The 18,916-nt window shown below is 44.6% G+C and overlaps 1 protein-coding gene across 7 annotated transcripts in view; it reads left to right on the top strand.

Moving 5' to 3' along the window:
* GFOD2 (Gfo/Idh/MocA-like oxidoreductase domain containing 2) overlaps positions 1 to 18,916 on the top strand; it is a 40,721-nt gene extending 21,805 nt beyond the window's left edge. For 3 of the 7 annotated variants that reach the window (XM_001915947.6, XM_005608339.4, XM_005608338.4), the window contains exons 2-3: positions 6,962 to 7,307; positions 17,335 to 18,916. In XM_001915947.6, the coding sequence (XP_001915982.2) occupies positions 7,049 to 7,307; positions 17,335 to 18,233 (1,158 nt within the window). In that variant the 5' untranslated portion in view covers positions 6,962 to 7,048 and the 3' untranslated portion in view covers positions 18,234 to 18,916. The remainder of the gene's footprint in view (positions 1 to 6,961; positions 7,308 to 17,334) is intronic. The other 4 variants (XM_070263039.1, XM_070263040.1, XM_070263041.1 and 1 more) reach the window with 2 other exon arrangements.

Here is an 18,916-nt window from a genome sequence, read left to right as displayed (position 1 = left end):
CCTTGTCAAAGTACTGTATGTATAGCGAGTCCTCTCACAGCACTTTGCACCCTTCATTCCTGACCAGCAGGTGGTGACTGAAATGTATGTGAACTAGGGAGGTCTGGGTTTCTGGAGATCTTTGGAGGCATGTGAAAGGTGTGTACAGGGATGTTAGGGGCAAGGAGTAGGGAAATTTTGGGGGTGAGATGGGATAGTCACTGAAATAAATGAGGAAAACCAGTTCTGCCCACTTGAGTAGGAAATACCTAGTCATCAAGCCTGCCTAGCTTCATGCCATCTGGCTTCCTCAGAGGCCAGCTCATGCCCCTTTATGGGTGTTGATGAAGCTGCCCTTTGAGTCAGTGTCAGTAAAACAGGTTATTAAAATTTCTTTTAACCCATTCTGTTGTGTTAAGTTACTGATGCACACATACACCCAAATAGAACTAGAGCGTGAAGGAATGAGGTGCCAGAGAGGAGGAAGTGTGCCCTGGGCATGAATTTAGAGAGGACATGGACATCCTTGCTTATGGCGGCTGTATCTCACTCCTTGGCCATTATAGCTGTTCGTAATTAATAACCCACAAAACTTAAGAAGAATCTTATCTAATGCTACAAATTTGACTCTCTCAAGCACCCAGAATATCCGTGACCTGTAGGTAACCAAAAAAATACCCTGTAAATGCAGAAAGTGACCAAAATAGCTGAAGCGAGTCCAGGACATGAAAATTATAGAAGATACTATGTGACTGATCTGTTTTCCAACCAGAAGGGACGTGTGTAAGGGCAGAAGAATTATCAGCAAAGAGGAAAGAGAAGTGGCTGAAAGGCCACAGGCATCATTCATCATCATCAGAAAGAAAGATGTTTAAGATAACACCTAATGATAGAGTGCAGGGTGCATGCCAAGTTCCACAGCCCCAGAGAGTAGATACAGGAAGGCAGGAAACTGACAAGGGTCTGGAGCTAAGGCAGCCCAAGTTATGCTTATTTCAGTGGTTCACAAAGGCACAGCTGTCCTTCAGATAGGGTCCAGCCGTACAGGATGCTGTATTGGGCTATACTGGTAAGCCATCCTCTAACACAGAGATGTACTTTGCACAGTACACTTGTATTTACAGTAGAAGCAAAAGAGATGCTGGATATGAAAATAAAATTAAGAAAATAATTCCATTTACAATAGCATCAAACAAAATAAAATACTTAGAAATAAGTGTAACAAAAAGCGTGTAACTTGTACTCTGGAAACTATAAAACGTTGAAAGAAATTAAAGACAACCTAAATAAATGGCAAGATATCCCATGTTCATGCATCAGAAAACTTAATATTGTTAAGATGACAGTATTCCCCAAATTGATCTACCAACTCAGAGCAATCTCTGTCAAAATCCCAGATTGAGGGGCCAGCCCAATGGTGCACCAGTTAAGTTCACATGTTCTGCTTTGGTGGCCTGGGGTTCACCGGTTCAGATCCCAGGTGCGGACATGGCACTGCTTGGCAAGCCATGCTGTGGTAGACATCCCACATATAAAGCAGCGGAAGATGGGCACGGATGTTAGCTCAGGGCCAGTCTTCTTCAACAAAAAGAGGAGGATTGGTGGCAGATGTTAGTTCAGGGCTAATCTTCCAAAAAAAAAAAAATCCCAGATTGACAAACTGATTCTAAAATTCATAGTAAAATGCAAGGGACCCATAATAGCCAAAATATTTAAAAAGAACAAAGTTGGAAAACTCACTGATTTCAGTACTTAGTATAAAGCTAAAGTAATCAAGACAGGGTGGTATTGGCATAAGGATAGTTATAGATCAATGGAATAAAATTGATAGTCCATAAATAAACACATACGTTTATGATCAACTGATTTTCAGCACAGGTGCTAAGGTCATTCTAGGGGAAAGAATAGTCTCTTCAACAAGTGGTGCTGGAACAACTGAATAACCACATGCAGAAGAATAAAGTTGGACCCCTGTACCTCCCAATTCCTCCCTCCCCCCATCCCCGCCACTAATGTACTTTCTGTGTCTGTGGATTTGCCTATTATGAACCTTTTATATAAACGGACTCATCCAATATAAGCCTTCTGTGACTAGCTTCTTTCACTTAGCATAGTATTTTCAAGGTTCATCCTTGTTGTAGCTTGCATCAAATACTTCATTAGTTTTTGTGGCTGGAGAATACTATATTGTATTGTTTACTTGTTTAGCAGTTGATGGACATTTGGATTGTTTCCACTTTTTGGCTATTACGATAATTCTGTGAACATTCATGTACAGATTTTTGTGAGATGATATGGTGTTAATATAATGTAAAAGGGTCTCAAGAAACAGTTCTCCAGGAAAGAATAAATGCTCATCATCAGTTACTCTGAAGCTGTTGTCATCATTTTGAGTAATTGTCCCCAACTTTTAACTGGTTTATAGCTAATAATTTCACAGAGCATTCTTCTTACTGGGTTATCTTAGTTTGTGTTTTGAAACTCATCTCTCTTGGAGATAACCGTTGAAAGTAACCCTGCAAAAAACTAGACCTGTCTTGAGATTTCTGAATCATGCAGGGCCTTGAAAGTCATACTAAAGAATCTGGACTTCGTAGTGAGTCCAATGGGAAGTCACTGAAGGGTTTAAAAAGGAAAGGAGTGATGTGATTCCATTTGCATTTTAGAAAGATCTCTTTGCAATTTGAGGAATGGATGATGGAAGGAAAAGATGGAAACCAGAGATATAAGTAGAATGTTGTTGCAATTATCCAGGTGCATGGTGCTGGGGGCTAGACTAGAGCGATGGCAAAAGGAATGGCGAAGAAGGATTGGATTTAAGAGGTAACGAGGGACCAGCCCCATGGCAGAGTGGTTAAGTGCACACGCTCCACTTTGGAGGCCCAGGGTGTCTCTGGTTCATATCCTGGGTGCAGACTTAGTACCACTTGTCAAACCATGCTGAGGCGGCATTCCACATAGCAAAGCCAGAAGGACCTAGAACTAGAATATACAACTATGTACTGGGGGGCTTTGAGGAGAAGAAGGAAAAAAAAAAAAAAGATTGGCAGCAGGTATTAGCTCAGGGCCAATCTTTAAAAAAAGAGAGACAGGGTCTGGCCCCATGGCCGAGCAGTTAAGTTCGCGTACTCCGCTGCAGGCGGCCCAGTGTTTCGTTGGTTCGAATCCTGGGCGTGGACATGGCACTGCTCATCAAACCAAGCTGAGGCAGCGTCCCACATGCCACAACTAGAAGGACCCACAACGAAGAATATACAACTATGTACCAGGGGGCTTTGGGGAGAAAAAGGAAAAAATAAAATCTTTAAAAAAAGAGAGAGACAAATAACAAGAGGGTAGGATCAACAAGACTTGACGAGTTACCTGTAGAGGTAAAGGAATAGAAAAGTTGAGCTTGCTGGCCAGCTTTCTGGGTTGGGGAACTGAGTTGATGCTAGTGACATTCCATGAGACAGAGAATATAGGAAGAAAATGTTTGAGAGAGGGTTTATGATAATTATTAAATGCTGACTATATACCAGACACTTGCTAGGCACATAAAACTGGACCTCCTTTAATCTTCAAAAGACTCCGAGAGCTAAATAGCATTACAGCTGTTTTCCCTGTGAAGAAAACTGCACTCAGCTAAGAAGTGGTGAAGCCAGGATTTGAACCCACATATCTCTGATGCCTTCACTTCATGTGCTCTCACCATCTCGCTTTACTGCTTCTGTTCCGATTTGGTCATGTGGGTTTTGCGGAGCTTGAAGAACATCACTGTATATTCGAGAGTAGAATATATGGGTGTGAAGCTCTGGAGAGAAAGCTGGGCTTGTGCTGCCGATTTGGAAGTCACCAGTATACAAATTAAAGCCCTGGACATGAGTAGTAAAGAGAGCATGTGAAGCAAGAAGAGAAGAGGGCACCCCTGGCAGAACCTCAAGAGACCTTAGTGTTGAAGGAGCTGGGGGCAAGAGCCAAGGGAGCCTGAAAGTGGCACTCAGAAATGACAAAAAATGTAGGAGGATGTCATGGATGGGGAGTGAAGGGAGATATATATATATATCCCTAGTGCTCACAGTTGGGGAATAAAAGAGTTAATTATGATGCATTTACAAAAGAAATGCCATGTCTCCATTAAACTGACAAATAGGTTGACTGTGATATGTGAGGAGATGCAAGTGAAGCAATGTTATGTGGATAAAAGTAGAACAGCAAAATCATACGTTTGGATAAAACTTTTTAAAACTTGTGATTTGCAGTGACCAAGATCAGAAGTAGTCAGATTTTTTAAGATAATTGCTAGACTAAGTGACTGTAAAGTGTTTATAAAATTATTTAAAATAGGGGGCCAGCCCCATGGCCAAGTGGTTAAGTTTGCGTGCTCCACTTTGGCGGCCCAGGGATTTTGCAGGTTTGGATCCTGGGCGCGGACATGGCACTACTCATCAAACCATGCTGAGGCGAGCATCCCACATAGCACAACCTGAGGCACTCGCAACTAGGAAATGCAACTATGTACTGGGGGACTTTGGGGAGAAGAAGAAGAAGGGAAAAAAGAAGAAGATTGGCAACAGATGTTAGCTCAGGTGCCAATCTTAAAAAAAAAAAATTGTCTAAAGTGGTACAGCCCCTGTGGAAAACAGTATAACAGTTCCTAAAAAAATTAAAAATAGAATTACCGTATGAGCCAGCACTTTTACTTCTGGGTATATACCCAAAAGAATTGAAAGCAGCGTCTCAGAGATATTTGTACACACATGTTCATAGCAGCGTTAGTCACAGTAGCTAAAACATGAAAATAACCCAAATGTCCATGGACAGATGAATGGAGAAACAAAATATGGTGTATACATGCTATGGAATATTATTCAACCTTAAAAACAGAGGAAATTCTGACATGCTACAACATGGATGAACCTTGAGGACTTGCTAAGTGAAATAATCCCATCACAAAAAAAACAATTACTGGATGGTTTCACTTTATGTGAGATACTCATATAAGTGAGTACTCAGAAAGTGGGACCCAGAAATAACCAAAAATGTAGGAGGATGTCATGGATGGGGAGTGAAGAGATATATATCCCTAGTGTTCACAGTTGGGGAATGAAATAGAGATTCATAGAGACAGAAAATAAAATGGTTGTTGACAGGGGCTGGGGGAGAGGGGTTGAAATGAGGAGTTATTGTCTAATGGGTACAGAGTTTCAGTTTTGCAAGATGGAAAGAGTTTTAGAGTTGGATAGTGGTGATGGTTGCACAACAATATGCATGTACTTAATACCACTGAACTGTACACTTACAAATGGTTGAGATGGTATATTTTATGTGTATTTTACCACAAAAAAAATAAAAACCAAAAAAAAAAAGAAAGAAAATGATGATGACACAGCCTCATCCCCCAGTCTGATTCAGTGGGACTGGGGTCACCAGTGACCCTAATACGCAGCCAGAGTGGGGACCACTGGTTTAGCTGAGAGGGTGCCATATGGGGAAACCTGGTACTCTGAGCACAGCTAAACCTCTCTTCGTTTCCAAACAGACTTTGCTTTGGTTTGGTTTTAATTTCATTTTATCAGAAGGGAAACCTCCACAATAAGTAAGACATATTCATTGTAGAAAATTTGGCAAAGTCCAAAAAACAGAAATCATAATCCCATCAATGGGAGTAACCATTATTAAATTCAGGGATATTCTGAGGCTGGCCCCGTGGCCGAGTGGTTAAGTTCGCGCACTCCGCTGCAGGCGGCCCAGTGTTTTGTTGGTTCGAATCCTGGGCGCGGACATGGTGCTGCTCATCAAACCATGCTGAGGCAGCGTCCCACGTGCCACAACTGGAAGGACCCACAACGAAGAATATACAACTATGTACCGGGGGGCTTTGGGGAGAAAAAGGAAAAATAAAATCTTAAAAAAAAAAAAAAATTTATAAATTCAGGGATATTCTGGTCCTTCTACTGTTATATGTGAAATATGTTTATAGATATATTATAGAAATCCTTGTATATTCTTATACATATATACTTTTGCACTTTTTTTTTAACAAAGTTGATGTCATACTTCACATATTGTTTTGTTTTCCCCCTTTTTAATGAATATATGGCAGTGTGTTTCAGGTCATTGAGGGCCTTCTACCTCTTGGTTTTCAGTGGCTCCATAGTGTTATTTATGTAACCTATTACTATTATTGAACATCTGGATTGTTTCCCAGTTTTTCACAATCATAGTCAATGTTGGCTTGAATATCTTTATAGAAAAAATATAATTTTAAACATCCTTCTTGTTGTTTCTGGTTTGGTAGTTGAAAAACTTTTTTTAAAATTCATGCTTATTTTTTAGTTGAATACTTTTGTTTCCATCTTATTTATTTGTTTATTTATTTTGAGGCACATCAGCCCTGAGCTAACATCCATGCCTATCTTCCTCTACTTTATATGTGAGATGCCTACCACAGCATGGCTTGCCCCGGGATCTGAACCGGTGAACCCTTGGACCACCAAAGTGGAACATGCACACTTAACTGCTGTGCCACCGGGCCGGCCCTGAAAAATTTTTTTTGATATTTTTTTTTTCTAGTGAACATTTTCCTATGCTTGCTGTCATTAGCTTTTAAATTATAATCTGTGTAGCGCCTAGGTAGTTCTCTTTCGTCTTTTCCTGGGTTTTGTTTCCCACTCTTCTTTTTCTTTCTGTAATGTAATATCAGAGAATCATGAACTTTTACAGGTAAGGTCCTAAAGGTTAAGTGATTTGATCAGAGTCACGCAGAAAATTAAGTAACAGAACAAAGATTTGAACGCAACTTTACTCGTCTTTTCATTTTTCCTCCTTCCAGTAGATGCATATTGCTAATATTCTGAAGTCTCCATGCAAGAAGCTTCTGCAGCTTTTTATGGAGCACTAAGTCGTTTGTGCTTTTGTGGCAGAGAACTCGTTGCCCAGAAAGTAGCCTTAGCAGAGTGTGCCCTTCACTAATGACCAGGGTGCTGCTTTGCTGTTCCAGGAGCCATGTTTGACCAGGACTGTGGGAAGCTCGTGTTCATGCTGGAGGCTCTTGTGAGGAGATGAGTTGGTGAACAGAGAAGTTGGCATGAAGATGCTCCCAGGAGTGGGCGTGTTTGGGACCGGCAGCTCCGCCCGGGTTCTGGTCCCGCTGCTGAGGGCAGAAGGGTTCACTGTGGAGGCCCTGTGGGGGAAGACTGAGGAGGAGGCGAAGCAGCTTGCTGAGGAGATGAACATCACCTTCTACACCAGTCGGACTGATGACGTCTTGCTGCATCAAGATGTGGATCTGGTGTGCATCAACATCCCCCCTCCACTCACCCGGCAAATATCTGTGAAGGCTCTAGGTACGGACAGTCAGGCCATAGCAAGGGCAGATTGTATCTCCCTCTGGGTGGTCCTTCTTGCACTTGGGCCTGCAGGTAGTAGTACTCTGGGATAGCACTTACTCCTGGAGCAGTGCTGGGGAGGGCACATTGAGGGGGTCTTACAGCTGTCAGAGGAAGTGCTCCAGTGGCTGGGAAAGATGCAGCCTTCACCACTTCCCATAAGTAAATCCCTGAGCAAAAATTAGACAAATACCTTAAGAGTTGGCCTGTCACTGGGGCTGGAGATTATTACGTTTCAGGCAATGTAAAGTTTGCCTCTGTGAAGTCAGAGTTTCAAAGACCTGGGCACTGGGAAATTAGTTGTGATTGATGCATTTGTTCTTCCATTTTTGTGGCGTGCAGCACCACAGGAAGGAGAGGAGGGTGTGTCACAGCCTACCATTTTCCATGTTTTGTCAGTCCTTGATTAGATTGAGTGCACACCCTTCCTGCCAAACTTTGAGATCTTGTATGCCAGAGGGTAGGAAGGCTCTCTGACCGTCCTAGGCTTCCCTGACAGGATCCACGGGACAGCCTGCTCACATCTCTGCTCCCTTGGGAAGCAGTTGGCTCAGCAACCTCCTACCCCTGGTAGGCCTGGTTTGTTGAGCTATTCTCCTTCAGTTCCTGTTGGGCTTCTCTTTCCTGGCAACTGTAGGTAAATTCTTCTCTTTGTCTTATATAAATCAGAATCTAAATTTAATAGGAAGTAAAACCAGTAAACATTCATCCAGCAATTATTTTTTGTAATGCCTCCTGTTTGCTAGACACTGTCCTGATGTCATTCTGGACATTCAAAGGAGGGTTGGATCAGAGCTCTCCCTGCTTTCACAGCCCCATTGAAGAGACTAGAAATAACACACACTACAAGGTAAATGAGAAAAGACTTAAGTAACAATTCAGGTATCATGTAATTAATTGACAGAGTAATTGTTTTATGTAAGGTGATAGGAACCAAGTGTCTCTCTGATGCAGCGAGAGATCTCTGGGTCCAGGAACTGATATACCATGAAGCTGACCATCACTCCTGGCCACTATCATGGTGGAGATCTGCTACTTGTCTCTCCCTGGTTCAGAGGATGAGAGGATGTCTGTCACCTCTGGCCTAATGGGTTGGGAAGGATAAATGTTCGTTGAAGTGAGCAAGAATGTGAGTCTATCTGATTGTTGATTTGGGGCATGTAAGTTTTAGCCAAAAAATTATAGATGGTTTGTCTTTTCCAGAGAGCTCTCTCTGAGCATGTGTGACATTGGAGCTATTATTCATTGGCCCTGGATTCTTAGGAGGGCAGATAATGGCTCCTAGATTGAGTTTAGAACTAAGTAGACCTAAGCTGACACTTTAACAGAGGGCTAGTTTCAAGGGGAATCAAGCTACCATTGTCACTTGACTTCTTGCCATCTCTTGTGGCATGAATGCAGGTTAGTGAGGCCAGGTGTGTCCAGAGGCAGAGTTTTAGAGGCTCTCGGTCTTCTTGAATGTTAAATTCTCTGCTAGAGACCATTTCCAAGCCGTGTAGAAACATAGAGGAAACCTCAGAGTTCTTTGGCCATAAACCTGCTGTTTTCTGGTTCCTGGGACAGGAAAACGCTACATTTTGGGCCATTTAATATAAACAGGAAGGACAGGGATGAACAGAGGCTTCTGGGATCTTGTGTCCCCACCCTCAGTGAAGCAGGGGTGTCAGCCTTCTCTCCGCATCTCTGTTGTTAGGAGGAGGAGGGTGTGAATGAGGGTCCTTGATCTGTTCTTGCAGGTACATGATCCCAGGGCCCAGTTGGTGGGGCTGGAAGAGCTCCTGTCAGCTGGACCTGCCCTTAGGCACTGCCCACTCGGGCCCCAATGGAGTCACTGAGCCTGTTGTGACCATAAAGTTCATTCCCTGTGTGCTCTCACTTTTTTTGTGTCAGAATTCTGGCTTGACTTTAGCACATATGGAAGAAGCCAGGAAAGCTCCTCCAGTTTTCCCAAAGGACTAAGCATGAGTGCATGAATTGCTGTAAGCAGAGCACCAAACTGACCTTGACATCCGACCCCACTTCTAGTCCTATTTCTGTCCCTCTCAACCTCTATGGGCCCCCGTGAAATGGAGATATCATCCAGCCTTTCCAGCATGATATATGACTGCCTCCAAGTGCTGCAAGAAAGACAGTGGCATCACATTACAAGGGAAAGCCAGGTTTTCCTGTTGTCCCAAGTGGAAGAGCAGGTTTATTTAAGGTAAATTCATTTTAAAAGTAAATAGGATTCTCCTCTGGATATTCATTAGGAAAAGGTTGACTGAGTTGAATGTAGCCTAGAAATGAAACTAACCATTCAAAGTCATCTCAGATGTGAAAAACTTTTCTGTGGGTTAGTGGAACATGTTTAAATTAATACCTTGAAAGCGGGACCCATTCTTTCCACTGTAAAGCTCTGACAGTGTCTGATTCTTGTACACAGTTTAGATGAGGAACAGGACAGGCACATGAAATGATAATTGCAAAAATGCAAGGTTTTTAAAAGTCCTCAGGGCCAGCCCCAGTGGCCTAGTGGTTAAGTTCGGTGCACTCTGCTTTAGTGACCTGGGTTCACTTCCTGGGCATGGACCTACTCCACTTGTCTGTCAGTGGCCATGCTGTTGCAGCAGCTCACATACAAAAAGAGGAAGATTGGCAACAGATGTTAGCTCAGGGCCAATCTTCCTCAGCAAAAATAAATAAATAAAAATAAAAGTCCTCATTGGGCCAGCCCGGTGGCATAGTGGTTAAGTTCACACGTTCTGCTTCTCAGTGGCCCAGGGTTCGCTGGTTCAGATCCCGGGTGCAGACCTGGCACCACTTGGCAAAAGCCATGCTGTGGTAGGCATCCCACGTATAAGTAGAGGAAGATGGGCATGGATGTTAGCTCAGGGCCAATCTTCCTCAGCAAAAAGCGGAGGATTGGCAGTAGTTAGCTCAGGGCTAATCTTCCTCAAAAAAAATAAATAAAAGTCCTGAGAGTCAATATCCCAAAAGACCTTCAGTGCCATTCCACGTGACCATGTATTCCCATGTGTAAATCTCTATATAGGCATGAGAACATTTTTTCCTGTGTTTTTCTTCCCACATAGGTCTCTCCGTTTTTTTTTTCTTTTTTCTGTTATTGGGTCTGTGTCTCTTTTTTTCATTAAGGATATAAGCTTTAGATTCTTGATCTTTTTAGAGCTGAAAAAAAGTCATAATTACTTAGCTCTACAGCTGTGGAAGTACTCTAATTTTAGATCAGCTCTTCCACATCTTGAACCGGTGAGAAGTTATCGCAATGATCTGAAGCCTCTATTTAGTGAAGGATCCTTCTTGCATTGTGCTATGCTACGCATCATAAAAGATAAGTCACAGAAACTGAGAGGCAATAATGTGAGGCATACAGCACTGATAACAGATTTGCAGGTATAAGGACGTGTATGACATAGATTCTTCTAAAACTTTTCATACCAGTCAGTATTACTGTGTTTTCTTTTTCTGGAATTCATAGGCATAAAATCAGAGAAATGTCAGGCCTGTAGGGGTTGTGGAGAGAGTGTCTAGTCCAGAGGTTCTCAGAGTAAGGTCCCTGGACCAGCAGCATCAGCATCACCTGGGAACTTGTTATAAATCCAAACTCTCAGGCCCCATCACAGACCTTCTGAATCTCTGGGGGGAGGCCTAGCAACCTGTGTTTGAACAAGCCTTCCGGGTGATTCTGATTCTGATGCACAAGATTGAGAACCACTGATCAATCCAATGTATTCATTTTCAGTAACAGAAACTGAGGCCCAGGAACGTTAAGGTTATGTCTCACGATGTGTTAGCGCTATAGGCAAAATTGCTTTTTCCTCAGCTTGTTAGATCATTATATTTTTACCCCATCTCTGAGGCCATAAAGATTGTTTCTTGCCCTCATTCTGATTTTTTCCTAAAATTAATTCTTGGACTTACCCTCCAGAGGTATACTTCTCGTATCACAACTCTTTCTATAGCATCTTATTTTCTACTTTTGTTTGACCTTTTTTTTTCCTTCCACCTCAGATTTCATTCTTAAAGCTTTCCCATGAATTCCTTAGAAGAGAGAGAGGAACCCTAATATGTTTTATGTCTCAGTTCAGAAGTGGTTTAGAAAAATATTTTTCAATGTGCGAGGTGTGCCAGCATCTTTGCCACAGTTGAATGTTTTCTTAAATCTGTCACTGAAAGGTGAGTTTCTGTACCCAGTTCTTGGCACTTGTGTGCTTCATTAGAAAAACACTGAGTTTGCCAACCCTTTCCCATGGGTTCTTGAAATAACAAGAGATCATTCCTCAAGCAACGTGACCAGATAATTTAATCCCAAGAACACCAGTCCCTTGGGATGCCTTCTCTGACCCTCAGTCTGGGTCAAGCCCCTGCTATATGCTCTTATATTATTACCGTTTATATCGTCTTCACTGGATTTATCACAAGTCTAGTTCTACATGTAGTTATATGATAATTTGATTAATGGCAGTCTCTCTCACTAAACTGTAAGCTGTCTGAAGGTAGAAACCATGCCAGATGTTGTATCCCCAGTGCTTGGCACAGGGCCTGGCACACTGGTTGAATGAAGGCATTCACAAATTCTACCCATGCAAGTCCAGTCTGCTTGTTTCAGCCTGGGGACTAATACGGGCCTGCAATCCAGGAAAGAGTAGAGAATGGGCCGTGGGCAAGAATGATTCAGTCTGGTGGTTTTCAAACTTATTTTTCTGATAGCGGAACATTTTTTGTTAAAAAAAAAAAAAGGTAGAATCCTTGAATTTTATAAAACATAATAGTGATGGTTTTCCTGGGCTGCTTCTCTACCCTGCTGTTTAAAATCATTTATCTAGTCCCAGGCCTCTAGATAAGGAAATGGTGTCCTGGACCCAGAGCTGTCAATCTGTGATGTGTTACTAGGGAACAAAGAGGTAGTCTGAGGCAGCTTCTCGGGCTTCTTGTGCTCAAGGGCACTTCACTCCTAGGTAGTCTGGGGAGTATGAACTGGAGAGAGGCTTGCAGCTTGAAACTTGTTCACACTCCAGAAAATCTGAACTAATAAGCACTTAGCATCCGTGTTTTCTCCATTCCCTGAAGACAAAAAGCAGTTTTCAGTTTCTTTAATTTCTCCTTTGACTTCCTAGCAAGAAAGCTAGATAAACTTACATAAATATGTCTTTCACAGCAACCCAAGTCTTCCTAAAGGTGAAGACCCTGTACACCTGGCCTACAGGAACCTGTTTAACTCAAGATAGGCTTTAGCTCCCTCATTGATAATACTACTGAGTCCTAAGTTCAAAAGCTCTCCTGTTGTTCGGGCTCAAGAAAGGAGGTCTCTCCCCCTTCCCTGACCTCTCATGGCATGAAGCAGAGATTGCTTATCCTAGTTTTAATACCACCAAACTCCCAGTGGCCACAAAAGTCCTTTTCCTCCCAGCCTACCTGCTCTCCACCCCGCACTGCAATGTTCACCCCCACCCCTGCAGTGAGTAGTTACAGCATGAAACCTCTGGGTTGACCAGAGCTGCAACTCTCAGATGGGGTATTTGTGTCTGAGAACCTATTTTCCTCATTATTTCCCTGGTCAGCCATATGCGTTCCACAGCCAAGTGGCAAAATTCTCACCCAGTATTGTGATTCTTCTGTCCCCAATCCTAAAATCCCACAGGTATGGGGAAGCATTGGAGACTCTCCAAGAGCAGACAGTGATAGCAATCAGGGCTACTTTCCCTGCAGGGCGCCCTCCTGCTGGACCCCGGTGTGAGGGCCTCTCCCCTTGCCTTGGCCCCCTGACCTATCCACACTGCTCCCTTCCCTGGTCATGTGACATTTGGCTAACCATTCTCCTTTTGTCCTGCCAGCATCTGTTGTAAAGCTTTTGTTGTTATTTAAAGAAGAGCAGGAAATTTAAGAGTTTTGTAAAGTGAAGAGATTGAATTATATCATAGGCTACTGATCCACGTGTTCCTCCTGGCTATAGGACTGAGGTTCATGACACTGGGAGTTCATGTCTGAGAATCCCATATGTGCAAATGGCAAATGCTTGTGGGGTTCTTGAGGGTCAGGGTAGCTGGGGAGGGGAGAGGAAGTGAGAGGAGCTTGGAAGGATTGGCCAAAAGTACCACAGTATCTCTGATGGACTTTTTCAGAATGTGATTCCAAAGGGCTGGGCTGGGCCTATCTCTGTGAGAGACCTGATAAACAATACATATAGTAAGAAAACTCATGCATGTTCGTGTTGATTTTAAAACTTCTTTTTTAAAAATCAAATTTTTAAAATACTGAACGTCAAAATTATTGGCCTAGAAAACATAGCTTTCATGTGAGTCTTAAAATATAAGTCACAGTGGGCCATTTTTTTCTGTATTTATGATGTCTGCTGGGTCTCTCCCATGGTGATGGTAATAAAATGTACCGTTGACAGAGTTGTACTGGGCCAGGCACTTTACATATATTGCCTCATTTGACTTAGTCTTCTCTTCTACCCTGCAGGTGAATATGACTCCCATTTTACAGTGTAGTAAACCCACGCCCAGAGAGATTTAGGAATTTCCAGGTCTTGGGGCCAGCCCCATGGCCAAGTGGTTAAGTCGTGTGCTCCTCTGCGGCTGCCCAGGGTTTCACTGGTTTGGATCCTGGCGCGGACATGGCATTGCTCGTTAGCCCACATTGAGGCGGCGTCCCACGTGCCACAAATAGAAGGACCTGCGACTAAGATATACAACTATGTACCGGGGGATATGGGGAAATAAAGCAGAAAAAAAAGATTGGCAACAGTTATTAGCTCAGGTGCCAATCTTTACAATAAAAAAAAAAGAAGAAGAAATATCCCAGGTCATTCAGCAGTGAAGTGAGAGAACCAGTATTTGAACACAGAAATGTCTGGCTCCAAAGCTTGAGTTCATGACCAATAAGTGGCCCTTCCTGGGAGTCAATTGTCATGGGGCTTATCCATCATGTGGGACATCAGTCATTTGTATAGTTTTCTTATTTTTTGTTGCAAGAGTTACTGCCTATGGTTACCATGGTTTCTGCTGCAAGGTGGCCAGATGAGTTCCCCCCCTGAGCCTGTATGATCAGAATCCATGTCCATCAGAGGAAGCTGCAACCTGCATTGGGCTACCAGAAATTATCTGTGTCCCAGCCATTGCCCCATCTGAAAGCACTCAGAAAACTTTCAGGGGACCAAGGGGATGAACACCAGGGTTATTGGAGATGCACATACCCAGAAAAGGCACAGTATTGACCTGGTTGCCTGGAGATATGGGCATCCAGGCTTGGAGGCTGCCCCTCCAACTGGAAGTGCCTGTGGAGTGTGAGAGTAGAGCCCAGGATGCCATTGGAGGAGAAGCCTAACTGTGCACCTTGTCCAAGATGGTCTTTAGCTGGAAGAGTAAAGCACACAAGGTAGTCCAGCCCAAGACACTGAGGCCTGGCCCTGCCTGTCAGTCCTCTGTTTAGCTGTTGTTGCCTCTCCATGATCACCAGGCCCTTGTGCACAACAGCCCCCTTCTCACATTCAGTGGCTACAGCAGAGTGAGGAAAGGTGGGAACCGTAGTAGGCAAAGAGATCAAAAAGAAAATTTTGGGGTGGTGCGCAGACCATGTATGTCCTGTGGGTAGGCCACTGTAAGGACTTTGGCTTTTTATTCTGAATGAGGTGAGAGGCCATGAGAGGGTTTTATGCAAAGCAGAGTTATGCTGTGATCCATCTTAAGTTTCAACAGAATTGCCTTGGCTGCTGTGTTGAGAAGAGACTGAGGGAGACCAGTTAAGTTACTGTTGCAATAATCCAGGCAAAAAGAGAGTGGCAGCTTGGATGAGGAAGGTGGCAGTGGTAGTAGTGAGAACTTGTTAGATTCTGGATATAGTTTGAAGGCTAAGCCAACAGGATTTACTGATGATTGAAAGTGGGATGTGAGAAGTGACTCCAGTGATTTTGACTTGAGAAACCGGGAGAATGGAGTTGCCGTTGACTGAGATGGGGAAGATTTGGGGAGGGGAGTATCAAAAAAGAGCTCAGTTTTGGATTCCACCCCCGTCCCCCCCCCCCCACCCCCCCTTGAATATCTTTGTGAGTGATACTACCAACCATCTGTCCAGTTTCCCACATTGCTTATAGGTGCTATGTAACCACTCCAGCCCATTTCCTAGCGTGTACCCAGGACTTCAGGAATTCCAACTCTTGGCCCTTTCCTACCTGAGTGCCTTTGCACATGTAGTTCCCTCTGTCTGGATGCCCTTTCTCCCTTATGCTCCCTGGAACATCTGCTCCCTTTAAGATAACCCAGTGTCACTCCCCTATGAAGCCTTCCCTGATCCTGCCATCTGCAGGGAGAATTGCTCGGTATTCTCACCAGACCTTGAGTTTATTCCCTCAAGAAGCCCATGACTTCTTGGGGGGAATTGGGGTAGTGGGGTTTGAGTAGCCTACCATGGGCAGTGTCTGTACAGCGAGTAATGGAATAACTGGATGTTTTCACCTTTCCCCAGCTTTCCATCACCAATAAACCTGTGTGTGTCTAGTCCATACTGCTTTTTGGGCTTTGAAAGTTTTCCATTGAAGGTATTAGCATAGGGCTTCCTTCTACTTGAACCACCCCAAGCTCACAGGAATACCCCAGGTGTTGGTGTCTTATGGCTGCTTGTACCTGCATGAGCTTTCTTCTTAAAACATGGAGGAGTATTCATCTTTTTATTTTACTCATATAGAAGCTGCTCAGTCCTCTAGCTCTCTCTCTTCAGGGCTTTGTCTAGCTTTGGTTTGCTCTCTGAGTGCCTCCTAGCTGCAGTGTAGTCAGAATGGGTATGAGGATAGAAAAGATGGTTTCACTCCCTTTTGGCTCTAGTTTTCTGGTCTTTTTTTTTTTTTTTTTTAAGAAGATTAGCCCTGAGCTAACTGCTGTCAATCCTTCTCTTTTTGCTGAGGAAGACTGGCCCTGAGCTAACATCCATGCTCATCTTCCTCTACTTTATACATGGGACGCCTGCCACAGCATGGCTTGCCAAGCGGTGCGACATCTGCACCTGGAATCCAAACTGGTGAGCCCCGGGCCGCCGAGAAGCAGAACGTGTGAACTTAACCCCTGCACCACCAGGCCAGCCCCATTCTGGCCTTTTGATTACACTAACTTTGTTGGAGCAGTGTTTTCAGAGAATGATCTGCAGGGAATCTTAGAGCCCTTTCTGCAGTTACAACTGAGAGTGCAAAGCCCATCCCCTGGAATATAGATTAGATTTTCTTGCCTCAAGCTAGTGATCTAATAAATACATAAAAGTATATAGGCATGTCCAAGAAGCATGTCCACCTCTCCAGCCCACTTGTATTCGACAGTGTTCTCCAGAGAAACAGAACCAATAGGATATATATAGAAAGAGAGAGATAGAGATTTATTTTAAGGAATTGGCTCATGTGATTGTAGGAGCTGATGTCTGAAATCTGCAAGGTGGGGCAACAGGATGGAAATTTCAGCAAGAGTTGATGTTGTAGACTTGCATCTGGAGCCAGAATTCCTTCCTCTTTGGGAAACCTGTCTTTTTTCTTAAGGCTTTCAACTAATTAGGTGAGGCCCACCCACATTATGGAGGGTAATCTGCTTTATTCAAAGTCTACTGGTTTAAATGTTAATCACATCTGAAAAAAAAAATCCTTCCTAGCAATATCTAGACTGATGTTTGATGGGCATTGTAGCCTGGACAGTTGATACATAAAATTAACCATCAATACCATCTCTTTTTACTTCCCATTCCTGGTTTGCGCCTTCTGCCTCTACTGCTTTCATTTTCCCTTAAGAACTTAACGCTGCTGCCTCCAGCCCATACTCTTTCTCCAGCCCCAGTCACTGGGTACCGTTTTCATCTGAAGTGAGTCACCTTTCCTCTTGTCCCAGGCTACCGTCTGGTCTCATAGGAGGCTTTCCTGAATCTGTCTGCCTTCAAGAAGTGAGTTGGGGGTTTTTACCCCCAGTGTAAATGTCTTGGAACTTTGAGATTTTCTGTTGTGTTTTATTTTCAGGTATTGGGAAAAATGTGGTTTGTGAAAAGGCAGCAACCTCAGTGGATGCCTTTCGGATGGTGACAGCCTCACGCTACTACCCACAGCTGATGAGCCTGGTGGGGAACGTGCTGCGCTTCCTGCCTGCTTTTGTGCGCATGAAGCAGCTGATTGCAGAGCACTATGTGGGCGCAGTGATGATCTGCGACGCCCGCATCTACTCGGGAAGTCTGCTCAGCGCCAATTATGGCTGGATCTGCGACGAGCTCATGGGCGGTGGGGGCCTTCACACCATGGGTACCTACATTGTGGACCTGCTGACCCACCTGACTGGCCGGAGAGCTGAGAAGGTGCATGGGCTGCTCAAGACCTTCGTGAGGCAGAATGCAGCCATCCGTGGCATCCGGCATGTCACCAGTGATGACTTCTGCTTCTTCCAGATGCTCATGGGTGGGGGGGTGTGCAGCACAGTAACACTTAACTTCAACATGCCAGGTGCCTTTGTGCACGAGGTCATGGTGGTGGGCTCTGCGGGACGCCTTGTGGCCCGGGGAGCTGACCTCTATGGGCAAAAGAACTCTGCCACACAGGAGGAGCTGCTACTGAGGGACTCTCTGGCTGTGGGTGCAGGACTGCCTGAGCAGGGGCTCCAGGACGTCCCACTGCTCTACCTGAAGGGCATGGTCTACATGGTGCAGGCCCTGCGCCAGTCCTTCCAGGGGCAGGGGGACCGCCGCACATGGGACCACACCCCCGTCTCCATGGCTGCTTCATTTGAGGATGGGCTGTATATGCAGAGTGTGGTGGATGCCATCAAAAGGTCAAGCCGATCTGGGGAGTGGGAGGCTGTGGAGGTGCTGACAGAGGAACCCGACACCAACCAGAACCTGTGTGAAGCACTCCAGCGGAATAACCTGTGACCCTGCACATGGGCTCCCTGCCACAGGGCAAAGGGGCCAGGGAGAAACCAGGAGCCATGATGGGAGGGTTTGGCTATAGCACAGAGTATCTTTCATTTAATGAGTCAACTTGGGCAGGGTCCAGGTGAGGCCAAAGGTAACCTGGGGAAACGCCCCCTCCAGTGCTCATTTACTCCTCAGATTTGCAGGGCAGTGACCTTCCGGTTTCCATGGCTGAGAGGGCTAGCACAATGTGCATGGAGTGGAGCTGCCACCAGGTCTCTGCATAGTTAGGCTGGTGAGCAGGGCCAGCAAAAGCTTGACTTGGCGGCGGCTTCAACCTATTTGTGGTCCTAACTAGATGAGAAAGCACAGCAAGGAGCCAGCTTGGCGGATTCCTCAGGCCTGAGGAAAAATGACAAGAGCTGTGTTTCCATGTCCTTCCTGGGCTAGGGCATTTCAGGAATGGTCAGGACAGTAAGTCATCCCTCAGGGATCCGCATCTGCCCTCCTTCCCATGCAGCCAGGCCCTTCCTGCTCCAGGCTGTCCCTCCCCTGGCAGGGAGAGGGGGGTTCTTCATTAGGTGAGCTCTCAGGGGCTGTTGACCTAGGGCATAGGGCCCCTGATTTGGTGGAGAGGAGACAAGGGAGAGCTCTGGAACATCTGACAAATGTTAATAAATAAAGGAGAAAGTCTGACACTA

This window comes from Equus caballus, chromosome 3 (assembly GCF_041296265.1).
Source record: "Equus caballus isolate H_3958 breed thoroughbred chromosome 3, TB-T2T, whole genome shotgun sequence".
Classification (NCBI taxonomy): domain Eukaryota; kingdom Metazoa; phylum Chordata; class Mammalia; order Perissodactyla; family Equidae; genus Equus; species Equus caballus.
Note: the sequence above shows the minus strand (reverse complement) of the source record. Positions and strands in the feature narration are given on the sequence as shown.